This window comes from Neovison vison, chromosome 12 (assembly GCF_020171115.1).
Source record: "Neovison vison isolate M4711 chromosome 12, ASM_NN_V1, whole genome shotgun sequence".
NCBI classification, from domain to species: Eukaryota; Metazoa; Chordata; class Mammalia; order Carnivora; family Mustelidae; genus Neogale; species Neogale vison.
Window position 1 is genome coordinate 87,862,049 of NC_058102.1, and position 21,124 is coordinate 87,883,172.

The following is a 21,124-nucleotide window of genomic DNA, read 5'->3' on the forward strand; positions in this document are numbered from 1 at the left end:
ATTGGCTGCAGGACACAGCTCTATCCTGACACTGAAATCTGGGTGTGCCTTGGTTCTGGAATTCACAGTGCTCCGGGAGTTGTGAAGCAGCTGTGGGGTGGGGGCTGGGGAGGGATTCTGCAGAGGAAGTGAGGTCAGTCAGCAGTTGATGGCTGGCTGAGCCTTTGGCTGATGTCCCCCCAGCCTCTATTCCCAGGAGAGGGTGGGGGTCCCTGGCCCATTTTACACAATCTTTATAGAGGAAGACACCTTAGAGGTTCACTTCGGCTTCCAATACCTGCTCTTTCCGCTTGCCTCCAAGGCTACCCAGCATTTTTTTTTTTTTTAAGATTTTAGTTATTATTTATTTGACACAGAGAGAGAGAGAGAGAGAGAGAGAGATCACAAGAAGGTAGAGAGGCAGGCAGAGAGAGAGGGGGAAGCAGGCTCCCTGCTGAGCAGAGAGCCCAATGTGGTGCTCTCTGGAGCACCCAAGACCCTGAGATCATGACTTGAGCGGAAGGCAGAGGCTTAACCCACTGAGCCCCCCAGGTACCCTTCCCCAGCTTTTTTATTTATTAATTTAACATGTCCTTTGATGCCAGCTAGCATTTTTACTCTGCACTAGGATGAGCATCATTGCCTTCATTTTCATGATGGCCCTGTGAGACTGGCCTTGTTGATTACGCCCATTTAGCAGACGGGGGTGTGAGGTGTGGAGAGGTGTCACTTGTCTGAGGTTACGCAACTAGTCTGGATTCCCAGACTTCAGGGTCTTTGTGGGTAAGGAGGAGGCTAGAAATGAAGTCCTGCCTTCAGGGTGCTCCCAGTGGTTGGAGCAAAGTAAGCCGATGATGTCAGTGTTCTGAGCCTCTGTAAAGGAATCTGGAGGAAGAGCAAGTCTCTCTTGCCATTCTGTTCTCCTCCCCGGAGCCTTGTCTGCCTTGTCCCATCAGTGTCCCCACATAGGTTCCAGTCCCCATCTCCATTTGGTGGGGTGAGGGGCCTGCCTGGAAGGGGGCAGTCCCAAGGCCGTTCCTAGCTTCTCCCTCCATCGGGCCAAGCCTTGTAGGGATAGGCATCCTTGTCACTGAGCTGTGCTGTGGCTGCAAGGGCTCCACTGTTCTCACCACTGACCCCGAGCAGTCCCATGGGGCCTGTTTACCCTGCGCTGAGCCAGGGAGCCTGCGGAAGAGGGGAGTGAATAAGAGGGGGTGAAGGGGCAAGAGGGAGGAGGTTGAGGGATTTGGACCGAGTGGGGAGTCCTTGGGGCGGGGGTAGGGGGCGGAGAGGGCGGGGCTAAAATATTTCGGACCCTGTCAGCCCCAAACTCTGCCCGGGCTGCTCCTTCTAGGCCCGGGACCAGTCCCGGATTCCAGGCCAACCCCTCCGCGGCTCAGAGAGCGAGGGGCCACTTCCCCCTCCATCGCCTCCTCGGTTGGACCCTCAGATCGTGCCTCCAGCCTCGGCTCCTGGCCCCATGGCTCCGGGCCTGGTCCCCACGAGACCCCCGCTGCCCGAGTCCAAGGCCCGCCCCCTCGGGGAGGCGGATGTGGGAGGCTGGGGCCGGGACGCAGCCGCGATCCCGGGGCGGTGGCGGGGAGGTGTTGGCGGCCGCGGGGGGCGGCTGCCCTCTGGGTCTGGGAGCCGTGCGGGGGATGGTCCGGGCCCTGCGGCCCCAGCAAGGGGCGAGCGGACAGCCGGTCGGCTAGTTGGGCAATAGGAAACGGTTTATTAGGAGGGAGTGGTGGAGCCGGGCCAGGCAGGAAGACGCTGGAATAAGAAACATTTTTGCTCCAGCCCCTTTCCCAGTCCCGGGAGGCCGCCGCGCCATCCGAGCCGAGCGAGCCCCTCCCGGGTCCCAGCGCCGTCCCGGGCTGCACAAGACCCGCGCCTCCGTCCAGCCCTCGCCGGGCTACCGCGGCCTCTGCCGGGGAAGGGGACGTGCCCGGCCCGCTGCCCGCAGGGCGGGCCCAGAGGTGAGTCCAGGTCCGCGGGGCCGCCTGACCCCCCGCCCCTCAACCCTGCAGAGGTCCTTCTTGGGGCAGATCCCATAGAGCGTCTCAAAGAGGTCGCCGTAGGGTCAGTCCCGCTCCTCACTGGGGCGAGCTGCCCCTCACCTTCCCTGCACATCTGCCCATGACCCCATCTGAGACTGGAACAGACTGGGCCTAAATCGGGCTGGGAATCAGAAAACTTCTGGCTCCTGGGGCTAGTCACTTCACTTCTCTGTTCCCCTAGCCTCATTTGTAAATGGGCAGAAGGGATTCCTGCTCTTCTTCCCAGACGAGGGACCCTCCCAAGTCTGTCCAGGCAGCTGCCTTCCCCTGGGAGGGAGTGTCTACTTCCTGAGCGTCCCCTGGAAGCCCACCTTTCCGCGGCCAGCCTCTACAGCTCTTGCTTGAGATACCTGCCACTGTAATTCCCTCGAAAAAAACCTCACCTCCAAACCCTACACGGTCAGACCGTGGGGACCCAGGCCAGAGGTTTTCCCAATCTCCCTGCAGGCTGGGACCCCAGATTTTCAGCCGGCCCTGGAGGTCAGTGCAGTTAAGAGCATCTCTGGTCTGGCCACCCACCCCCTTTTCTTCTTGAAGAACAAGGGCATAGTGGACTCTAGTCCTTGGCCTCTCTATAGGAGGGCTTTCTGGATGAGTCAGGCTCTGTCCTCTCTGATCCCTCTCTGCCCCATTTGCCCTGATCCCTCTCACCTCTCATCTCATTGGGTGGTAAAAATCGCTACCATTTATTGAGTACCTACTATGTAGTCTTAGATGTGCACTGAGCTTCATTTCTCTCATGTCATCCTGGCCACAGTTTAGCAAGACAGGTTTATTATGTCCATCCTCCTGAAAAGGAAAGAGTTTCGGACCTGCGTCACTTGTCCAAAGCCCCATGGATGGTGTAAATGGTGCTATTTCATTTTGGGTGGCATTTATTAGGCGCTAACTGTGTGTCACTTAGTTTTCTGATAAATAAGTACAGCGTACCCCTGAAATGAGCGCTCTTCTTATTCTCTTTCTCTCTCTTTTTTTTTTTTTGTAGGGAAGCCTAAGCCTCAGAAAGTTGAAGTAACTTGCCCCACATCTCATAGCTCTAAGTGGCAGAGGCAGGATTTGAACCCAGGCAGAGGCAGGATTTGAACCCTGACCCCTGTGCTGTCTGGTGCTGCCTGCCCTTTCTGTGTGGCCCTAGGATTCAGGCTTGATGCTCCATCACCCTGGCCGTGAAGGGCCAGGGAGATGATGCCGTTGAAAGTGTTGTGTGTATGGGAAGGGCAGCTAGTCTGTGCTGTTTGGCTAAGACCTGTTGACATGCCAAGCGAGGCTCTTCCAGCCCTGTGACAATTCCTAGAGTGTGCTGGGGAGAAGCAGAATGACAGCCACCTTCTGGGCACACCCTGACTCTGGTTCTTCCACTTAAGACCAAGCCTACAGCAAGCAGATGATTTCTGTCTTCACATCTAAACAAACCCGCATTGGGCACCCGGCGATGACAACAGCTGTGTGACATCTGTTACTGTCCGCAAACCCCACTTGCTCTCTTTCTGCCTTTGAGGGACTCACTGAACACCAAGGAATTGGAGACAGGAAATGTCCAAGGGAGGATTTATTCCCAGCAGCGTAAGTTGATCAGGACATAGGTGGTGATCACAGGCAAGAAAGTTGATGTTCCTGAGCCTCAGTTTCCCCACTGGATGGTTGCCAGGATTAAATGAGATTAACCGATTAACCGTGAAAACTGAGTCCTTGGCCCATGAATAGTATTCAGAGACGATCAATTCTTATCAGGAAGGCTTTCATGGTGGTAAATTAACATTTGAAATGAGCTTGGCACCTGGGATCTCTGCCCCCCAGCGGCGCTGCTTCTGTCCGCAGATCTTCCAGCTTCGAAGTGGACGAATGCCACCCACCTTGGGGAGTCAGTGCTGGAGTCAGGTCTCTGGGCAGATCAGTCAGGGTCGCTGAGAGTTCAGACTGGTCTGGACACAGCACCCTCCTGTACTTCGCTCCATGCTGGGCCCGGCTAAAAGCGGAGGGAGAATCCCTGTTTTACTCCCCCATATTCCCGAGATTCAACCAGAGGTGGATTCTGCAAATGCTGCCAGGCCCTCCCTGCACTATGGCTGAGTCTGGGAAGCTGGAGAACAAAGCCCTCACCCCACCCTCACCTCTGCAGGGGCTCCTCCAGCTGGGGAGGGGAGGTGCCCTGGTGGGAGTGAATCTCTGCCCTCCCGCACCTTGGTCCCTGACCCAGCAGGGCCCATACAGCGAAATGAAAACAGTGGCCCATGTAGGGCACATTTCTCAGGGGGTGCTACCCATGCCAACTGATGAGAATTACCTGGAGACCTTTTTAAAAATGCATGCTTCTTGCTGTCCCAGATGGACTGAAGTCAGAATTTGGAAGGGGGGTGGGTAGTAAGGCCAAAAAATGTGCGTTTCTAACGAAGCACTTCAAGCAATTCTAATGAGTAATAAAGTAGGTAAGGGGGGTACACTGGGGCAAAGTCAGAGAAGTGGACGCATGGGTACAGGATCCGAAAATGATGCCTGACTTCTTCCTTCCAGTTATCCACCCTTTCTTTCCTACCCTGTGCTTTCTCTTTAGCGGCTCTCTGGGCAAAGTCTTCCATAGATGGCAAATTCAGCTTCTCTGGAGCTCCTTCTCCAGCTACCAGCTGCACTGCTGGGCAGAGTCCTCACTGCCTGCCCGGGGGTGGGGGGGGGCAAGAGGCAGGAGGTCAGGCAAGAGACTGGGGACACAGCTGCAGCAGCCCAAGGCTCTGTTTCCTCCCCCAGCCCTGGGCCTCTGGGGCAGAGGAAGCCCAGGCAGGAAGGCCAGAGCTGCCACCGGCCAGAGAGGCCCACGAGCCACACACATCGCCCCCAACCATCCTGCCCTCAAGGCCTCAACACCATGGAGCTTCATTTGGTACCATTCTTAGATTATGGGCCTGCCAAAGCCCATGTGGCCAGACAGCCAGCCCTCCCAGCCTCCCTGGGGTATGCCAGAAGTCACTCCCACTCTCTTGTGTTAGCTGCTCCTGCCTGGGGATCCAGTCGCCAGGCACACACCAGCACCCTCGAGACCATTCCGAAAGTCCTTCTTGCTGTCTGCCCTCAGTCCTTGCTGCAGTGTCAGCCCTTATCCTCTTGTTCTCAGCCCTTGAGAAATGAAGAAGGGGGTGACTTCTGGAGCATTGGATGGTTTGGAACCTGGGTTGGGGACTATCCTAGATCAGAATTACTTCCCTAACCCTCTCTACCACACTTCTGGAAAAGTTCAACCTTAACCAGCCATGGAAGGTCAAACATTCAGTGCCTAAGTATGTTTCACTTCCCCTCCCACGTTCACTGGCCCTACCCCCCACCCCTTCCGAGGACAGCAAGGAGAGAGAAGGGAGGGGGCCAGGGAATGGCTCAGAGTGGGTGTCTTATACTCTGGTGAGGCGTAGAGGGGTTTCCTTGCACCTGGTGTGAGCCAGCCCTGTTCAAGATCTGTATGGTTTGTTACAGCCCAGAGGGCTCAGACCCAGGCTGTCACCTGGATTGGGAGACAGAATGGAGGAAGCAGTGGCCTGGGAGTCTGAACACCTGGGGTGTACTCTTGTTACTGCCACTGACCTTGGGCAAGTTTGACCTTGGACGAGTCTCCTGGGCTGTCTGAGGTTTAATCTCTATCTTTTCTAAAATAAGGAGCTGGGCTTTGTGGTTCCCAAGGTGTCACCCTAAAATTCTGTCATGGGGCGGTCCCAGCTGCAAGTGGCTCTTCCAGACCCTGTAGCCACCCCAGCCTGCCCTGAGAACACACCCGGAGCTCTTTACTGTGCGTGACTCCTGCCTGTTCTATCCAGACCCCAATCTAAACAATCTTGATTCCTGTTCCCAGCTTGGCGGGACCCTGAATGGCAGGAAGTGAAGACAGGAGCCTGTTTATGTTTGAGGCAGCCAGTGCTGAGGGGGGGGGCACTGGGAAAGGGGTGGACAGGGAGGGGGTGGGCAGGAGCGGAGGACCGACGGGTGGGGGGGACTGCTGAAGAGAAGCTCCTTGCACCCCGGCCCCATGCCCTCTCTGCCCTCCAGTCTGAACTCAGAAGCAGGGGTAAAGAGCTGGGAGTCCCCTAAACTCTCTGTCACTTAAGCATGGCTCCCCCACCCTCTACCCCTAACAGGATGGTTTCCATGGGGAAGTGAACCAGGACTTCCCCTGCAGGCCCCGCCCCAAAGCCAGACACAGGGAGTAGGGAGGAGGCCTCTCTGAGCCCCCCCCAAAACTCCCAGTAATTTCCTCTGGGTGGGAGGGACCCACAGTCAGTGGCTAAAAACTCTGAGGGGATCACATTTCACAGACCTTACTGCACCCCCTCTCCTCTTCAGGGACCATGATCTTGGACCCCCCCAGGAGAGGCCTTCTGATGTTCCTGATGGCCTTGGGCCTGACCCAGGGTAAGTACTAGGGAAGCAGGTAGGGGACAGGGGCTGGAATGGGGAAAGAGCTGGCTGGGTTCAGCTCTTGCTGGGGCTGAATTTGAGGAGCTAGAGAGAGGGGCTACTTAGGAGCTTGGCTGGAGGGTGGGAGGCAGGCTTAGTTAGAGTAACCCCCCTGCTACCCCAGCCCTCCTTTGTGTCCTTCTGATGCAAACCCATGGGCTGATATTCTACTGGCCTCCATGTTGGGCACCTCTATCTGGGGCGTGCAGAGTGGGGACATTGACAGGGATGGCCTGGGAGAGCACTCAGGGTTGGGGCTGGGGTCAGAGCTGGGCCTAGGACTCAAAGGGAAGGTCCTAGGATCGGGGTGGGGGGGGACAGTAGCCTGGTTCTCATCATGTCAGAGGGTAAGGTTCTAGAAGGAAGGATAATCTAAGGATGGGACTAAAAGGAGCAAGGCCTCAGGGGTTGTGTTCGAGAGGCCAGAAGGGAGGGGCAACGGGACAGACACGGGTGTGAGGCCCAGCCTAGGAGTGGGGCCCAGAGTGGCTGAGCTTCCAGTGTGTCTCACAGGTGACCCCATGAAGCCCTCTCGGGGCTCGCTGGTCACCTGCACCTGTGAGAGCCCACAGTGCAGGGGGCCTACCTGCCAGGGGTTCTGGTGCACAGTCGTGCTGGTGCGGGAGGAGGGCCGGCAGCCCCAGGAGCACCGGGGCTGCGGGAGCCTGCATGAGGAGCTGTGCCTGGGGCGCCCCACCGATTTCGTCAACCACTACTGCTGCTACAGCAACCTCTGCAACCACAACGTGTCCCTGGTCCTGGAGGGTACGTGCGGCCACCCCGGCTGGACCTCCCCATCCTCTCTGACCCTTCCTCCCTGCCCCGCTCCCACCTCACACTCTGGCAAGGAGGGGTGGCGGGAGGAGGGGAGGCAGGACCCTGGGATCTGACTGGCAGAGTGGCCAGGTGGGGGGATCTGGCCTGGTGGTAGCTGGGCCTCCGTGTCCCCCTCCACCAGCCACCCAAATTCCTCCGGAGCAGCCGAAGGTAGATGGCCAGCTGCCTCTGATCCTGGGCCCCGTGTTGGCCTTGTTGGCCCTAGGGGCCCTGGGGGCCCTGGGCCTGTGGCATGTCCGGCGGAGGCAGGAGAAGCAGCGGGCCCTGCACAGCGAGCTGGGCGAGTCCAGCCTCATCCTGAAGGCATCCGAGCAGGGGGACAGCATGCTGGGGGTATGGGCTTGGGAGAACCTGGCATGCGGGTTGGGGAGGGGCGGGAGACAGGAGCCACAGAACCAAAGGGGGTGCTGAGGGACAGGTAACCAAGAAAGGTGCAATCGCAGACACTCAGAGATCTGGGGGGTGGGGGTTGCTGGACAAGTGAGGAGCACATGACGACAGTAGCGGGTCCCAGCTTAAGGAGGAAGAAATGGCCTGGGCCAGGTGGTGCAGCCCATCAGTGGCCTGTCCGTATCCCTCAGGATCTCCTGGACAGTGACTGCACCACAGGCAGTGGCTCAGGACTCCCCTTCCTGGTGCAGAGGACAGTGGCACGGCAGGTGGCCCTCGTGGAGTGTGTAGGTGAGCCGTGGAGGGGAGGTGGGACCAAGGGCTCCTGTGATCTTGCAGGAGTGAGCAGACTCTTGGCTTCCGAGTCACAGGCAGGGCCAGGCCACGAGTGGGAATTCTGCTGGGTAGGGAGTGGCCCGGAGATGGGTCAGGACGAGACCTTCTGCAGATGCTGAGGTAGCCAGGCAAATGGGGCTGGGGCTGGACTAAGTGAAACAAACATCAGGATTTTGCAGTTGGGGTCAGTGCAGCACCAAGATGGGGGTTTCTTCTGGGGTTCCCCATGCCCAAGGGCTGTGCGTGCCCATATGCGACCTCTACTATCCCTCCCATTTTTGGATCAGGCAAGGGTCGCTACGGCGAGGTGTGGCGTGGCCTGTGGCATGGAGAAAGCGTGGCCGTCAAGATCTTCTCTTCAAGGGATGAACAGTCCTGGTTCCGGGAGACTGAGATCTATAATACAGTGCTGCTCAGACACGACAACATCCTCGGTAAGTGGGGAACATTAAGTCAGACCCGGGGCTTTCAGCCCCCCGCCCTCAGGGCTGGAGTCCCTGACCTAGTCAAGCCTAGCGACACTGACCTAGTCCTGAAGGACACCTGTCAGCCCCTCAGCCCTGACCTCTGACTCCAGCTCCCTCTCCGACCTAAGCCAGATCAGCCTCCACCCCCAGCCCCAGCTTTGCTCCGACCACCTCTCCTCTGTCCCCAGCCCTGACCCTGACCCTGACCCCGATCAGTCCAGCCTCCTTTCTCCCTTGCCCCTCTGCTGAGCCATCTATGGACCCTCTGCCCATAGGCTTTATTGCCTCGGACATGACCTCCCGCAACTCGAGCACGCAGCTGTGGCTCATCACACACTACCACGAGCACGGCTCCCTCTACGACTTTCTGCAGAGGCAGACACTGGAGCCGCAGCTGGCCCTGAGGCTAGCTGTGTCGGCTGCCTGCGGCCTGGCTCACCTGCACGTGGAGATCTTTGGCACGCAGGGCAAGCCGGCCATTGCCCACCGAGACCTCAAAAGCCGCAACGTCCTGGTCAAGAGCAACCTGCAGTGCTGCATCGCTGACCTGGGTGAGCTGCTGGGCAGGGGCGGGCGCCGGCCGGGCGCGGGCTCGAGCACCCCGCTTTGTCCTGTGTGTGTGTGTGTGTGTGTGTGTGTGTTGACAACGACGCTTCTGATCAGTGCTTTAAAACCTCCTGGCGCGTGGATTGTCTGTTTCACCTCTCCAAGAGCCCTTCGAGTTGCCTGGTGGCTTTGCAAGCCCAGACTCCTTCCGGCGTACCACCTGGGCTCCAGGACTTGGGAGAAAGGGGCAGGGTACCAGGAACCTGGGTTGTCCCCCTGGCTTCACTTGACTACATTGCTCCCCTCACCAGGCCTCGGGGTTCTGCTCTGTGAAATGAAATGAAATGACAACAATAACGCCTGCTTCGCCCACTCATCTCTCTGGGCACTTGGGCACCTAGCAGGAGGGCTACACAAGCCAAGCATACCAGGGGCGGGTGGGCCCAGGGGTGCGGTCTCCCACCCGGCCTCCAGGCAGGTATCCATCTGCCTGCTGCTCCATGTCCCACCATCTCTCTCCATGCCCTCCTCACCTCCTGCACCCCAGCTTCTGGGGGCTCGGCTGAGTGGCAGGAGTGACAGGCCCGGTCCCCACAGGCCTGGCTGTGATGCACTCCCAGGGTAGTGATTACCTGGACATCGGGAACAACCCACGAGTGGGCACCAAGCGGTACATGGCCCCCGAGGTGCTGGAAGAACAGATCCGCACCGACTGCTTCGAGTCCTACAAGTGGACAGACATCTGGGCCTTTGGCCTGGTGCTATGGGAGATTGCCCGTCGGACCATTGTCAACGGTGAGGGCCTGCCCTGCGCAGGGTTGGGGAAGAGGCCTGGGGCAGATGGATAGATAGGCGGACAGGCAGGAGACAGGGGCCTCCTGCCACAAATGGTGTCCATGGGCTGAGGGTTCAACTGAGTGACCTTTTAAGGTGTGACTCTGGGAGTCTGCGAGTCTGCCTGTGAAATCCTGGATAATAACAGAAATATCAGTAGCGGCTAACTTTTATTGAGCTTAAACATGTTATATCCATGTATTATCCTAGTACATCGTCCCGTGTTGGCAGGGGGTGGTGTCACTTTGTGGTTAAGAGCGTGGGCTGGGAATCACACCACCTGGGCTCCGTTCCTGACCTTGCCACTGACCATGGGCAGGTTACTTAACCTCTCTGTGTCTCGGTTTCATTTGAAAAGGGGAATGAAGACAGATCAAGTTGTTGAGATAATCCCAGGATAGTGTCTGAAGCTATTCTGGGGCTCGGTAAATATTCATGGCAATTTATTGTAGTAACGGATGCCTGACACAGTATCGTCCCCATTTCCCAGGTACTGAGGTACAGAATTACTGAGGGCTGGAGGCAGCGCCGGGGTCTGAAATCCAGGCCATCGGACTCTGGGGCCGTGGTTTCTTTGCTGCAAAAAGGCAGGATAGACTAGCGTCTACACTGCCTGCTTATTGCTGCCTCGTTATGACTGCGGGTGCCTGTGAACTGGCTGGGAGCAGGTGGAGGGACCCTGTTCCTGCTGGCCAGGACAGGGGTAGCCCTGGGGCCGGAGCCTTCCCAGCCCTGGGGTGGATGGATATTGGGTGGTGGTCCGGACCAGGTTGGGGAGGCTTGTCAGTCTCCATGGAGGCTGTCTATGGGGAGGGATTGCTGGCTGTCCTGACAGGTTGGGGACAACCTCGGGATATGATTAGAGCTCTGTTCCTTGGGGATAGGGACCTTCTCATTTCCTGAGCATCTGCTAGTAGCCACCCCCAGGCCAGGCTTCATTTCCCCTTAACAATGACAGGTGGAGGGCAGAGTGTAACCATTCAGTCCCTCTGGGAGACTCTGGAGGGGCTCAGATTCCTGTCCTCTCAGGTGTGAACTCCTAGTCTAAGACTGGCTGGGGCAGGGCACCTGGAAGGAGCCGAGGCCCCTTGGATGAGGCTGCGGGCGGAAAGAGAGGGCTGGCTGGGCCAGGGCTGATGGGGGAGGCTGACTGCAGGCTCCTGGGGCGGAGGGAAGCTCTGTCAGCCCCACACAGATTCGTGGCGCATTATAAACACTGTAATCTGGTGTCAGCCCCGGCACTGATTAAAGGCCCATTAGACACGCTCAGGCCTCTGTGCAGCGCTGATTAGGGCTGGAGCGGCACAGGGGCCGGCCTGGAAGCCCGCCATGGAGAGAACAGCTGGTGTAGGGCTCTTCTGAGGTTGTGACTGTGTGGCCATGGCCCCCCACCTCAGGCTGGGAAGCAGGGGCGGCAGGAGGGGTCTAGGGGGCCTTCTCTGGTTCTGGCCTCTTCGGCCTGAGCTGTCCGCAGCTCTGCAGGCAGCGTTTTCCAGAAGGTTCCTGCTAAGGGACGTTGGGGAGGAGCGGCGCTGGCGACTGAGGAGGGCAGCGAGGCCTGTGCTGTCATTGACAGTGGGTGGCTGTTATGTGGACTTGGGTAAAAACCCCTTTCTCCTTGTGCCACGTCGTCCCCCAGCAGTAGGCCAGCTCTCCTCCTGTGAGCAGAGCTCGGAGGTCAAGAGCGTGGGCTTTGGTTAGAGCGTCTGGGCTCACTTAAATCCATCACTACTTACCTGTGTGATTTTTGCCAAGTTTCTTCACCCTTTTGGCTTTGGTTCCATTGTTCATAAAGTGGAGCTAATAGTATGGCTTATCTCACAGGGTTGTTGTGAGGATTTAATGCTGCGAAGTTAGGACAGCACCCCACACAGCGTACGTGGCCAGTACATGTGTTTTGTTTTTGTTTTTAAAGATTTTATTTATTTATTTGACAGAAAGAGACACAGAAGGAACACAAGCAGGGGGAGTGGGAGAGGGAGATGCAGGCTTCCTGCTGATCAGGGAGCCCGATGTGGGGCATGATCCCAGGCTCCTGGGATCCTGAGCTGAGCTGAAGGCAGATGCTTAATGACTGAGCCACCCAGGCGCCCCCAGTAAACGTTTTTATCAGGCATCTGGGAGAGTAGGGACCTGGGAGCAGTGCCTGGGCCCTGGGTGGGAGGCAGCCACGGAGAGACTATAATAAGGTCCAGCCTAGGAATCTGATGAGATGAGTTTAAGCCTAGACTCTGCCTTTACTAGTGGTGTAACCTTGGGCTTACCTTCCCTGAGCATAGTCTCTTCATCTGTAAGCTAGAGGTCACAATAATACCCAGGGGATTGTGGCAAAGATGAAGAAGGGGGAGCACAAAAGTATTTACAGCACAGTGGCTGGCATCTTTTGGGGAGTGCCAGTTCAATAGCCATAGTTTTTTTTTTTTTTTTAAGATTTTATTTATTTACTTGACAGAGAGAGAGAGAGAGATCACAAGGAGGCAGAGAGGCAGGAGGGGGAGGGGGCAGGGAAGCAGGCTCCCTGCTGAGCAGAGAGCCCAATGCAGGGTGTGATCCCAGGACCCTGAGATCATGACCTGAGCCAAAGGCTTAACCCACTGAGCCACTCGGGCACGCCATCAATAGTCATAATTCTTATTATTTGTAAACATATTGATTATATTTTAGAGGCCCTTTCAGGGTTAGCTTGGGTCAGATAGCTGGTTTTCTGGAACTTGGGACAGGAGGTGGGCAGGGCTCTCCTTGGGGTGGCATGGAGCCTTCCTGGGGTGCCAAGTGACAGTCCCATCCCCCCTCCATCCTCAGGCATTGTGGAGGACTACAGGCCACCCTTCTATGATGTGGTGCCCAATGACCCCAGCTTTGAGGATATGAAGAAGGTGGTGTGTGTTGATCAGCAGACCCCCACCATCCCCAACCGGCTGGCTGCTGACCCGGTGAGGCCTCAGTGGGGACTGGGGTGGCACGGGGTGGTGGCTCACGGCTGGGAGTTCTGGCTCCAGGAACATGTGCCTGAGGTCTTTGCCTCCCCTGGAGAGGTTCCAGAGGATAGAGTCCAGGGTCCCTCTCTGGGGACCCCCTCCCCCATCCCTGGCCTGTGGACCCCTGAGATTTGGGTTATGCTGGGATGTTCAGAACCTTCCCTCTGGCTTGAAAAGTCAGAGTCTCTCTGCTGCATTTCTTGCTATGAACTTTCATTGTTGCTGTTTGTTTTTGTTTTTTTCTCAAAACCCTCCACATGCATACGTAAGATACATACACATGTGTACATAAACACATACAGGCACACACATGCTTCTACACAAACATATCCTCATGGATACATATGTGGCATGCACAGACATGCCAGACTCTCAGCCCTGGGCAGACGAAGAGCATGTCTCCCAAGCCTCCTCACTTCCCTGTTATCTGTCGCTGGGCTGGCTGACAATAAGTGCTCAATCAATGTTTCTGGATAGAGCGAATGTACATGGATACACACATAGGTGCACAGACACATGCATGTTTCTGCATAACATGCATATCCATAAAAAGCCGCATACATGCACTCCTCTGCATACACACACACACATACATGCACACACACACACTCCCTGTCGGGGGCAGCTTGAGTTCTGAGGTTGGCTCACCCTGGGGCCACTGAGTGCCCTGGGCTGGGTTCCTCCGCAGGCACTCCCCCAGTGGCTGCTGGGCCCAGCCGGGGCTGGTGGAAGTGCTAGGGGAGGCTGCCCTCCGCATGGGGGTCTGGCTGTGGAGGGGCCCCTAAGCTTGCACATCTCCCCTTCCCTGGATCTTGGCAGAGGTCGGGGGTGGGTATAAGGCATTCCACAGACCCTCCTCACAGAAGGGGGCCTGAGTGCACCCGAAGAGCTGGGTTGCAGCTGTCTTTCTGTCTTGCCTGTTGTCGTCCACCCACTTCTCACTCCACCATCTTCCTTTTCCTCTTCCATCTCTCTTTCTCCTCTCCTCCTTGCTTCCATTCTCCCCTCCCTTACCACACTGGCTTCCCTCTTTCCCTCCTCAACGCTCTCCTCCTTTCTTTCCTGTTCTGTCTCCCCATTTCTGGGCGTCCTCCTTGTCACCCCATTTCCAGGTCCCCCTGACCCAGGTCTCTACTTCCTCTCCTCTGTGTCGCCCCCCTCCCCCAAACAGGTCCTCTCAGGCCTGGCTCAGATGATGCGGGAGTGCTGGTACCCCAACCCCTCTGCCCGCCTCACTGCACTGCGAATCAAGAAGACACTGCAGAAACTGAGCAACGGTCTCGAGAAGCCCAAAGTGATTCACTAGCCACAGGCCTGAAGTCCGACTCTCCTCTGCCTGCAGTGCATGTGGGGTGGGGAGGCAGACGGTGGCCCAGGGGCGGCTGTGCCTGCTGGCTCATCCAGCCAAAAATACAGCTGGGCTGAAACCCGATCCCCCGCCGTCTGGCCTGCTCAAAGCAGCAGGCTCCCTGACGCCTGGCTCCCTTCTCACCCTTATGCCCCGGGTGCAATCCCTACCACCCCCAGGACAGGATGCGAAAGAGGCCCAAGAGCCAGGGTGGCCAGGCCAGGGAATCCCAGTTGCGGGCCCGGAGCCCAGGCCTGCACTTTTCCCCCTGCCCTCGGTCAACCCCGCTGCCCCACCAGAGCTGCCAGGGTGACGCAGGGTTCTCTCTAGCCTTCAGGACACATCCTGCCTCTGGCATCAGCCCCACACCCACAGTCCATCATTTCCTCTCTGTGGGCTTGTCCAGGGCCTCTGTCTCCTGGACATGACCCCACCAGCCGAGTGCCAGCTGCCTGGGAGAGCTGGGGCCTGATCCTGGGCCCCTTCCCCATGCCCTCCCTAGCTCACTTAGGGCGTTAAACCCAAGGAATCCTGCTGCAGGCATGGCTGGGTTGGAGGACTGCGGAGAGGTAGTCCGTCAGACGGGGGAGACCCAGGACCTTCAGAACAATGGGGAGATGCTAAAGCCAAGCACAGCTGGGGAAAGGCTCAGCTGGGAGTCAGGAGACCCATGTTTTGGTCCTGGGCAATTGCTCTATGGGACAAAAATGAAGTCTTCACTGTCTGGAACCTTTGTTTCCTCATCTACCTACTGCAAGATTCAGTTCTGATGTCCTTTGAGGTTTTCAGCTCTGCTTTTCTTTGACATCTCAGCCTGTGTCAGGGGTCAGTCAGTTCATCTGTTCCTTCTGCTCCTTTTGCCCAGCCCTGGTAGTTTGCCACAAGGTGGGGACTTGAAAATGACTTAATCTGAGGCCAGGAGTGCCTGAAAGGTCTAGACAAATTCTACAAGCTCCAATTCCCACTTTAACTCAAACCAGTGGCTATCCTTGGATTCAGGCAGCTCTGGGCCTTTTGGCAGGCCACTCAACCCACTCTGTGGCTTAGCCTCTCTGTCCAGGGCTGAGAAGTACTGAGGGCTGGCTTCCTGCAGGGCCTCCAAGGCTCAGAAGACATTTGGCTCTGGCCAGCAAGCCTCCAGCACCCAGATTCCTGCTCTCCACTGGCCCCTGGCCCGGGCCCACAGCCTTGGTCAGGCCCCAGACAGTGTGTGTCTAGGAAGAACCTGGTGGCTGTGGAGAAACACATGGAAAGTTCAGCATTTGGCCGTGTCAAGGGTGTAGATCTGTGCCATGAAGAGGTTACCCCAAACCCTGGGTTGGTGGATGGGCTAGAGGTCGGTGGATTGAAAGTAGAGCCTGAGGGTTGGGGCATGGGGGCGCTCAGCCTAGGGACAAGGACAGTTCGAAGCTTGGAAGACCTAGCATCTCAGCCCTCAGGCCACAGTGGAGAAGGACCCTCAGTTTTCCACAGGAGGTGACAAAAGCACAGCATCCTCCCTCCTGCTTTGAATGACCCAGCACAACCTCCCCGGGCAGCCTGCGTGCTGCTTCCGCCAGCCACAGTGGCACTTTCCCAGGCCTGTCGCCACAAGTTGTGCAAGGCCCACGGCACAACCAGGAAGTGAAACTGGGTGAAAACAGAAAGTAAGAGGGACCTGCTGGGTCCTCAGATGAGCTCGGGGCACTTTCATGTCCTCTGGTCACTGGAACCCACCCAGCCCAGGAGAGCTGCTAGAACCTACCCCACCATGCCAGATTTTTATCTCTGTTGGATTGGGGGAAGGGGGTCAAAGCATCTCCTCCTGGGACTCCACAGCCAGAAATGGAAGGCCACAGCTCCCCGTGAGGCTGGAAAATCCCTGAGGGGGAGAAGGTCTGAGGCAGGAGGTGGAGTGACAGGGGCCTCTCTGTTGGGAAAAAGTAGTTAGTGGCTAGGGAGGGAGGGAGGCCCTGGGGAGAGCAGTGCACCTGGTGCTCCTGTCTGAGGGTAGGAAGGTGTGACAGGGCCCAAATTACAGTATGTCACCTGGGGACGTTGTGGGAGCACTTAGATTGTGCTTAGCACATAGCAGGTCCTCAATAAACCGTGATTGAATCTCCAGCTCCTGCTGAGTTTTCCCAGGCTGGTTGGTGCCTCGGCAGTGGCTTGACGCAGAGAAAACCTGAGGTGGCAGGGAAGGAGTGGGTCCCAGAGCATCATGACCGGTCTTTGCCCTTCGGGGTCAAGTCACAGCTGGCACAGACCCCCAGCACCCGACCCTCACAGCGGCCCAAATCTCTGTTCCCTCCCTCGGCTGAGAGCAGCCGGCTCTCGCGGCTCCTGCCACACCGCCCTCTGCTGGCGGACGGCTGCCCAGCACCCGCCTCCCGCCCCGCCCCTGCGCGGGGACCCGGTGGCCCTTCCCGGAACGAGACCGACTCCCGCGCTGGGCGCAGCGTGCGCGCGCTGTGTCGGACTTAGGTTTGCAGGGACTATGCCCTGAAAAACACACCTAGGAACGAGCTTTCTGCGTCTTTACGCAGGGGCAGCGTGGACCCGCCCACCTCAATTTCTCTGTTCATTCCCTTCCCAAATGCGGCCCCCCACCTTGCCTGGAGTCAGCTCGCTCATCTCTAAAATGGGAAGGAGCTCACATCCTCCTCAGGGACCCATCTTGGCATCCTGCGCTTAGAAAGCACCTCCCCTACTCCTAACCCCGGGAAACTGGGGGCCAGGAAGTGTCATAGGGGAGAGAGGTACTGAAAGAAGCATAGAGGGTCTCCTCCATCTGACTTTCCAGCCTTGAAAATTTGCCCCTTTGTATTTGAGGTCCTCTTAGGGAACCGCAGAAAAGGTACCCTCATTCTTTCTACCGCCGAGGACTCCCTACAGACCACAAGTCGGCCTCATGCCTGGTGCCCACTAGAGTCTCCTGTGGCCTATATCCATGGAAGTGCCCACCACGGCCCATGGCCCAAGCCCCCCCCCCTTCCCAGAGGAACCTTTAGACCAGCTTTGGAGAAATTAGATCGTTCCTGGAGTCCCACAAAGGCAGCCTTTCTCCTCCCTGGTGCTTACATCCCCACCCTGATGTCCACACTATGGTTGGACTTGGCTGGGTTCAGAGAAAGGAGAATCGACGCATTGCCCTCCAGGGTTAGAATAGTCCCTGGGAGATCACCATGTCCTAGCCTCACTCTCCCACTTAGAGCCTGGGGAACGTGCCTGTCCATGGAAGAAGGAGACCCATTGACTTCTTTGCAGTTTTGCCCTGCTTTCCTGGGGGACACCAACCTCTAATTTTCTCACCTGTACACAGAGGGAGAGGATCATCTGTGCAATGAGAACCCTCCCTAAGGGGTGATGAGTGTCTGTAATATGCCCAAGTGGGGGTGAAGGTGGTCTCCAGAGCATGGGCTTCGAAGCTGAGGACCACAGTTCCCCTGCCAAGGCCTCAAGGCACCCAGTCTCCTAAGGACGGTTCTCTCTTCTTCTGCCCAAAACACCAAACTCCCTCAGTCCCACCCCATATCAGCCTTCAAAGAGAGTGTTCTGCTTCCCCCCAAACCTCCCTTGCATCAAGACTAACAGACCAAGATGTGGCCATCCTCATGTGTAAGAAACCTAGGCCCGGAGGTGGAGCAGAGCGGTGCACATCCTGAGTCCAGCCTCTCGGGGTGGGGACCGATGCTATCTGTGCCACCGTCGCTCTAGGTGGGTGACTCTCGGAAGGAGCCGCTTCCACCAGGGCCACATTCAGTTTGCTAGAAATAGAGACAGAGGGCTTCTTGACTTTGCATATAATTTGCATAATGTCATAGACACACAGTCTATTTTCAGGCAGATTTCAGGTTAAAGTGTTGTCACTTGCTGCCCTGCAGGGTGTCACGTCTGGATGAGTCTCTCCTCTGTTCTTTCTCACCCACCCACTCTTACTGACCTAGATCCCAACTGCAGGAGCAAGTGGCGAGGTGAGGGGGAAGAGTGGGGTTGTCCGGGGAGAGACGAGGACAGGGCAAGAGGCACGCTGGAATTTCCATTATGGGCAGAGGGCGAAGGAATGGGAAGCGAGGTAGCCTGCACTCTGTTCTTCAGAACCTTTCCCGTCTCTCCCAACCAGGAGAACGGCCAGTTCCCATACTCTTGATTCAGGGTTCTGCCAGTTTGAAGAAAGACATCTCGATCAACCTGTTCCTCCGAGCCACCCATAAACCCTTGCTTGGCCCAGCTATCCCTCTTGGGTGTTTATTTTCAGCACTAAGATTTATTTGATCTTCGCCTTCTGTGAAATCTGACCCACAGTCCGGCCCTCTCCTGGGAGTCCCATCTGGGAGACCAGGATCCTGGTCTGATGATCCGTGTTTTTAAAGCACCTGGCACATAGTAGGAGGTCAATCAGCACTAGAGCTCCTCTCCTTCCCTCTGTCTAGAAGTTGGTGCCAAGCTCCTAATTGTCCCAGCCCTGGATGCCCTGCACAGCCACCATCCTCTGAGGGCTGGAGCTAGAAAGGCCAATTGGGGTGACTGTCGCTAAGTTGTCAATGACCTTGGCAGGTCATTTGGCCTCTCCTCAGCTAGAAAGGAAGAGGTTTGGTGGGCTTTAGTGCCAAGAGCAATTCTTATTTCATAGCTTGAGCTGTTGGGTGACTTGTCCTTGGTCACAGAGAGCTGGGGTGGAGCCCCACCCTCCCGCAAAACGTTCGGCCTCAGGGCCTGTCTGGTGCGCTGTCTCACTACATAGACCCAAGGATTTACCAGATACCAAGGCAAAGAGCCTTACCGGGTCCTGGGAATCATAAGGCCACTCGGTCAGGCTGGACAGCAGCAGTGCGCTACCCAGAATTCCCAGTCCCTGGCGTCCAGTCTCCCTGGACCTGCCTCGTCCCCTTAGGCAGGCGTTTCCTGTTGATAAGAAGCTCAGTCACAAACACTGATAAAGAGATGAAGAAAGGAAATTGACGGGCTTGGGTATAATGGGCATTTTGTCTGCCTTTTCTACCTTCTTCCCTTTCAGTACCCCTCCCCCACTGCTTCCCAGAACTGAGGGAAAAACATGCCCCCCACCTCCACTGTCGGCCTTATTTTGTAGTTTCCAGGAATTTGGCCTCACACAGCCCTTAGAAGCAGAGCCTAGCTTGACCTGGTTGGGGGTGGGCTGGGGCGCGGGGTCAGAGCTCAGTGGCAGGAAACACTGGGTGCTGTGAGGCCCCCAACCGCAGGGAGAAGGGCAGTGGCAGCAGGAAGGAAGGATGGTCAGGCACAGGTTGCATCCGTGACCTTCTCTCTCCCTCCTTCCTGCAGAGGCCTGGCTCCAAGAAGTGGCTAGGTGGCTGCATAGTCTATAATTAGTGGATTTTCCATAATTTTAGTCTCAAGCTCATTACTGGAAAATCTCATTAATTTTGACTCCACTAATTTGGAACCTGTGATCCTTCAGGACAAGGAGCCGAACTGATCTTTAGAAAAACAAACACAGCAAATAAGTTTGCAAAGCATCCTGGGCTGCCCGTCTTGGTTCTGGATTTGTAAACTCAGCTGGACGAAGGCAGTTTTCCACAAGCATCCCCCACCATGTAGTTAGGATAACCTGCCACCAGGTGAGTGATGAGGTCTTACCGCCCAAGTAGGCTTTAAGTAGCCATTGCTTGGGGATAGTGGTGTTCTAAAGATCTCTATTTAATATCCTCTCCACCCCCCCCCCCGCCCCCACGTGCCTCCCCCCTTTCCCAGAGATGTAATTCCTTAATGAAACATGCGAACGTGAAGGAGTAGAATAGATGGGTCTCTGAATGGCCGGGATTTAAAAGAAAAACAACAGCCATTTAGCCACTCGGTGACTTTCTTTTGAATTCCTGTTTCCAGTCCTGGTACCCTCCTGACCAGGGTCTCCTGGCTTTCGTCCCTCCTATCTTTCATTGCACTTTGGATGCTTGAGGAAGGAGCAGAGTAGTAGTCAAGATTCCAGCTGGGTTTTCTGTTTAGTAATTAGTAATTCAACAGATTTATTCTTTTTTTTTTTTTAAGATTTTATTTATTTATTTGACAGAGAGAGATCACAAGTAGGCAGAGAGGCAGGCAGAGAGAGAGAGAGAGAGAGGAAGGGAAGCAGGTTCCCTGCTGAGTAGAGGGCCTGATGCGGGTCTCAGTCACAGGACCCTGGGATCATGACCTGAGCTGAAGGCAGAGGCTTTAACCCTGAGCCACCCAGGTGCCCTCAACAGATTTATTCTTTTTTTAATATTTTATTTATTTATTTGACAGAGATCACAGGCAGGCAGAGAGGCAGGCAGAGAGAGAGGAGGAAGCAGGCTCCCCGCCAAGCAGAGAGCCCGACGAGGGGCTCGATCCCAGGACCCTGAGATCATGACCTGAGCCGAAGGCAGAGGCCTTAACCCACTGAGCCACCCAGGCGCCCCAACAGATTTATTCTTAATTTAACTTTATTTATTAACTTTTAAGATTTATTTATTTATTTGAGAGACAGAGAGGGAGAGAGAGAAAGAGAGAGAGCAAAGAGGGAGAGTGAGAGGGAGAAGCAGGATTTCCGCTGAGCAGAGAGCCTGATGCGGGACTCAATCCTAGGATCCTGGGATCATGACCTGAGCTGAAGGCAGAGGCTTTAGCCCACTGAGCCACCCAGGCACCCCAAAAGGAGCATTTTTTTAAAAAAGATTTCATTTATTTGACTGAAAGAGAGCACAAGCAGGGGGAGTGGCAAAGGGAGAGGGAGAAGCTGGTTCTCCACTGAGCAGGGAGCCCAACATGGAATTTGATGGCAGGACCCCAGGATTATGACCTGAAAGGAAGGCAGACACTTAACTGACTGAGCCACCCAGGTGCCCCAAAAGTAGCATATTATATACACTATTCTACACCTTACTTTTTTTTTCCTTTTAAAAAAAAAAAAAAGATTTTATTTATTTATTTGACACA

General features: G+C 56.2%; 1 protein-coding gene across 3 annotated transcripts; it reads left to right on the forward strand.

Annotated features, from left to right (window-relative positions):
• The first annotated feature begins 1,885 nt into the window (after positions 1-1,885).
• ACVRL1 (activin A receptor like type 1) lies at positions 1,886-16,312 on the forward strand. Of its 3 annotated transcripts, none has more exons than XM_044227960.1 (10): positions 1,886-1,958; positions 6,360-6,428; positions 6,987-7,238; positions 7,432-7,643; positions 7,892-7,991; positions 8,324-8,470; positions 8,779-9,054; positions 9,647-9,844; positions 12,686-12,816; positions 14,033-16,312. In XM_044227960.1, exons 2-10 carry the CDS (start codon positions 6,365-6,367, stop codon positions 14,165-14,167), a joined length of 1,515 nt encoding a protein of 504 aa, XP_044083895.1. In that variant the 5' UTR covers positions 1,886-1,958; positions 6,360-6,364; the 3' UTR covers positions 14,168-16,312. The 3 variants fall into 3 exon arrangements, with proteins under 3 accessions (XP_044083895.1, XP_044083896.1, XP_044083897.1); XM_044227961.1 differs by lacking the exon at positions 1,886-1,958 and adding an exon at positions 3,063-3,602; XM_044227962.1 differs by lacking the exon at positions 1,886-1,958 and adding an exon at positions 6,061-6,084.
• The last annotated feature ends 4,812 nt before the right edge of the window (positions 16,313-21,124 follow it).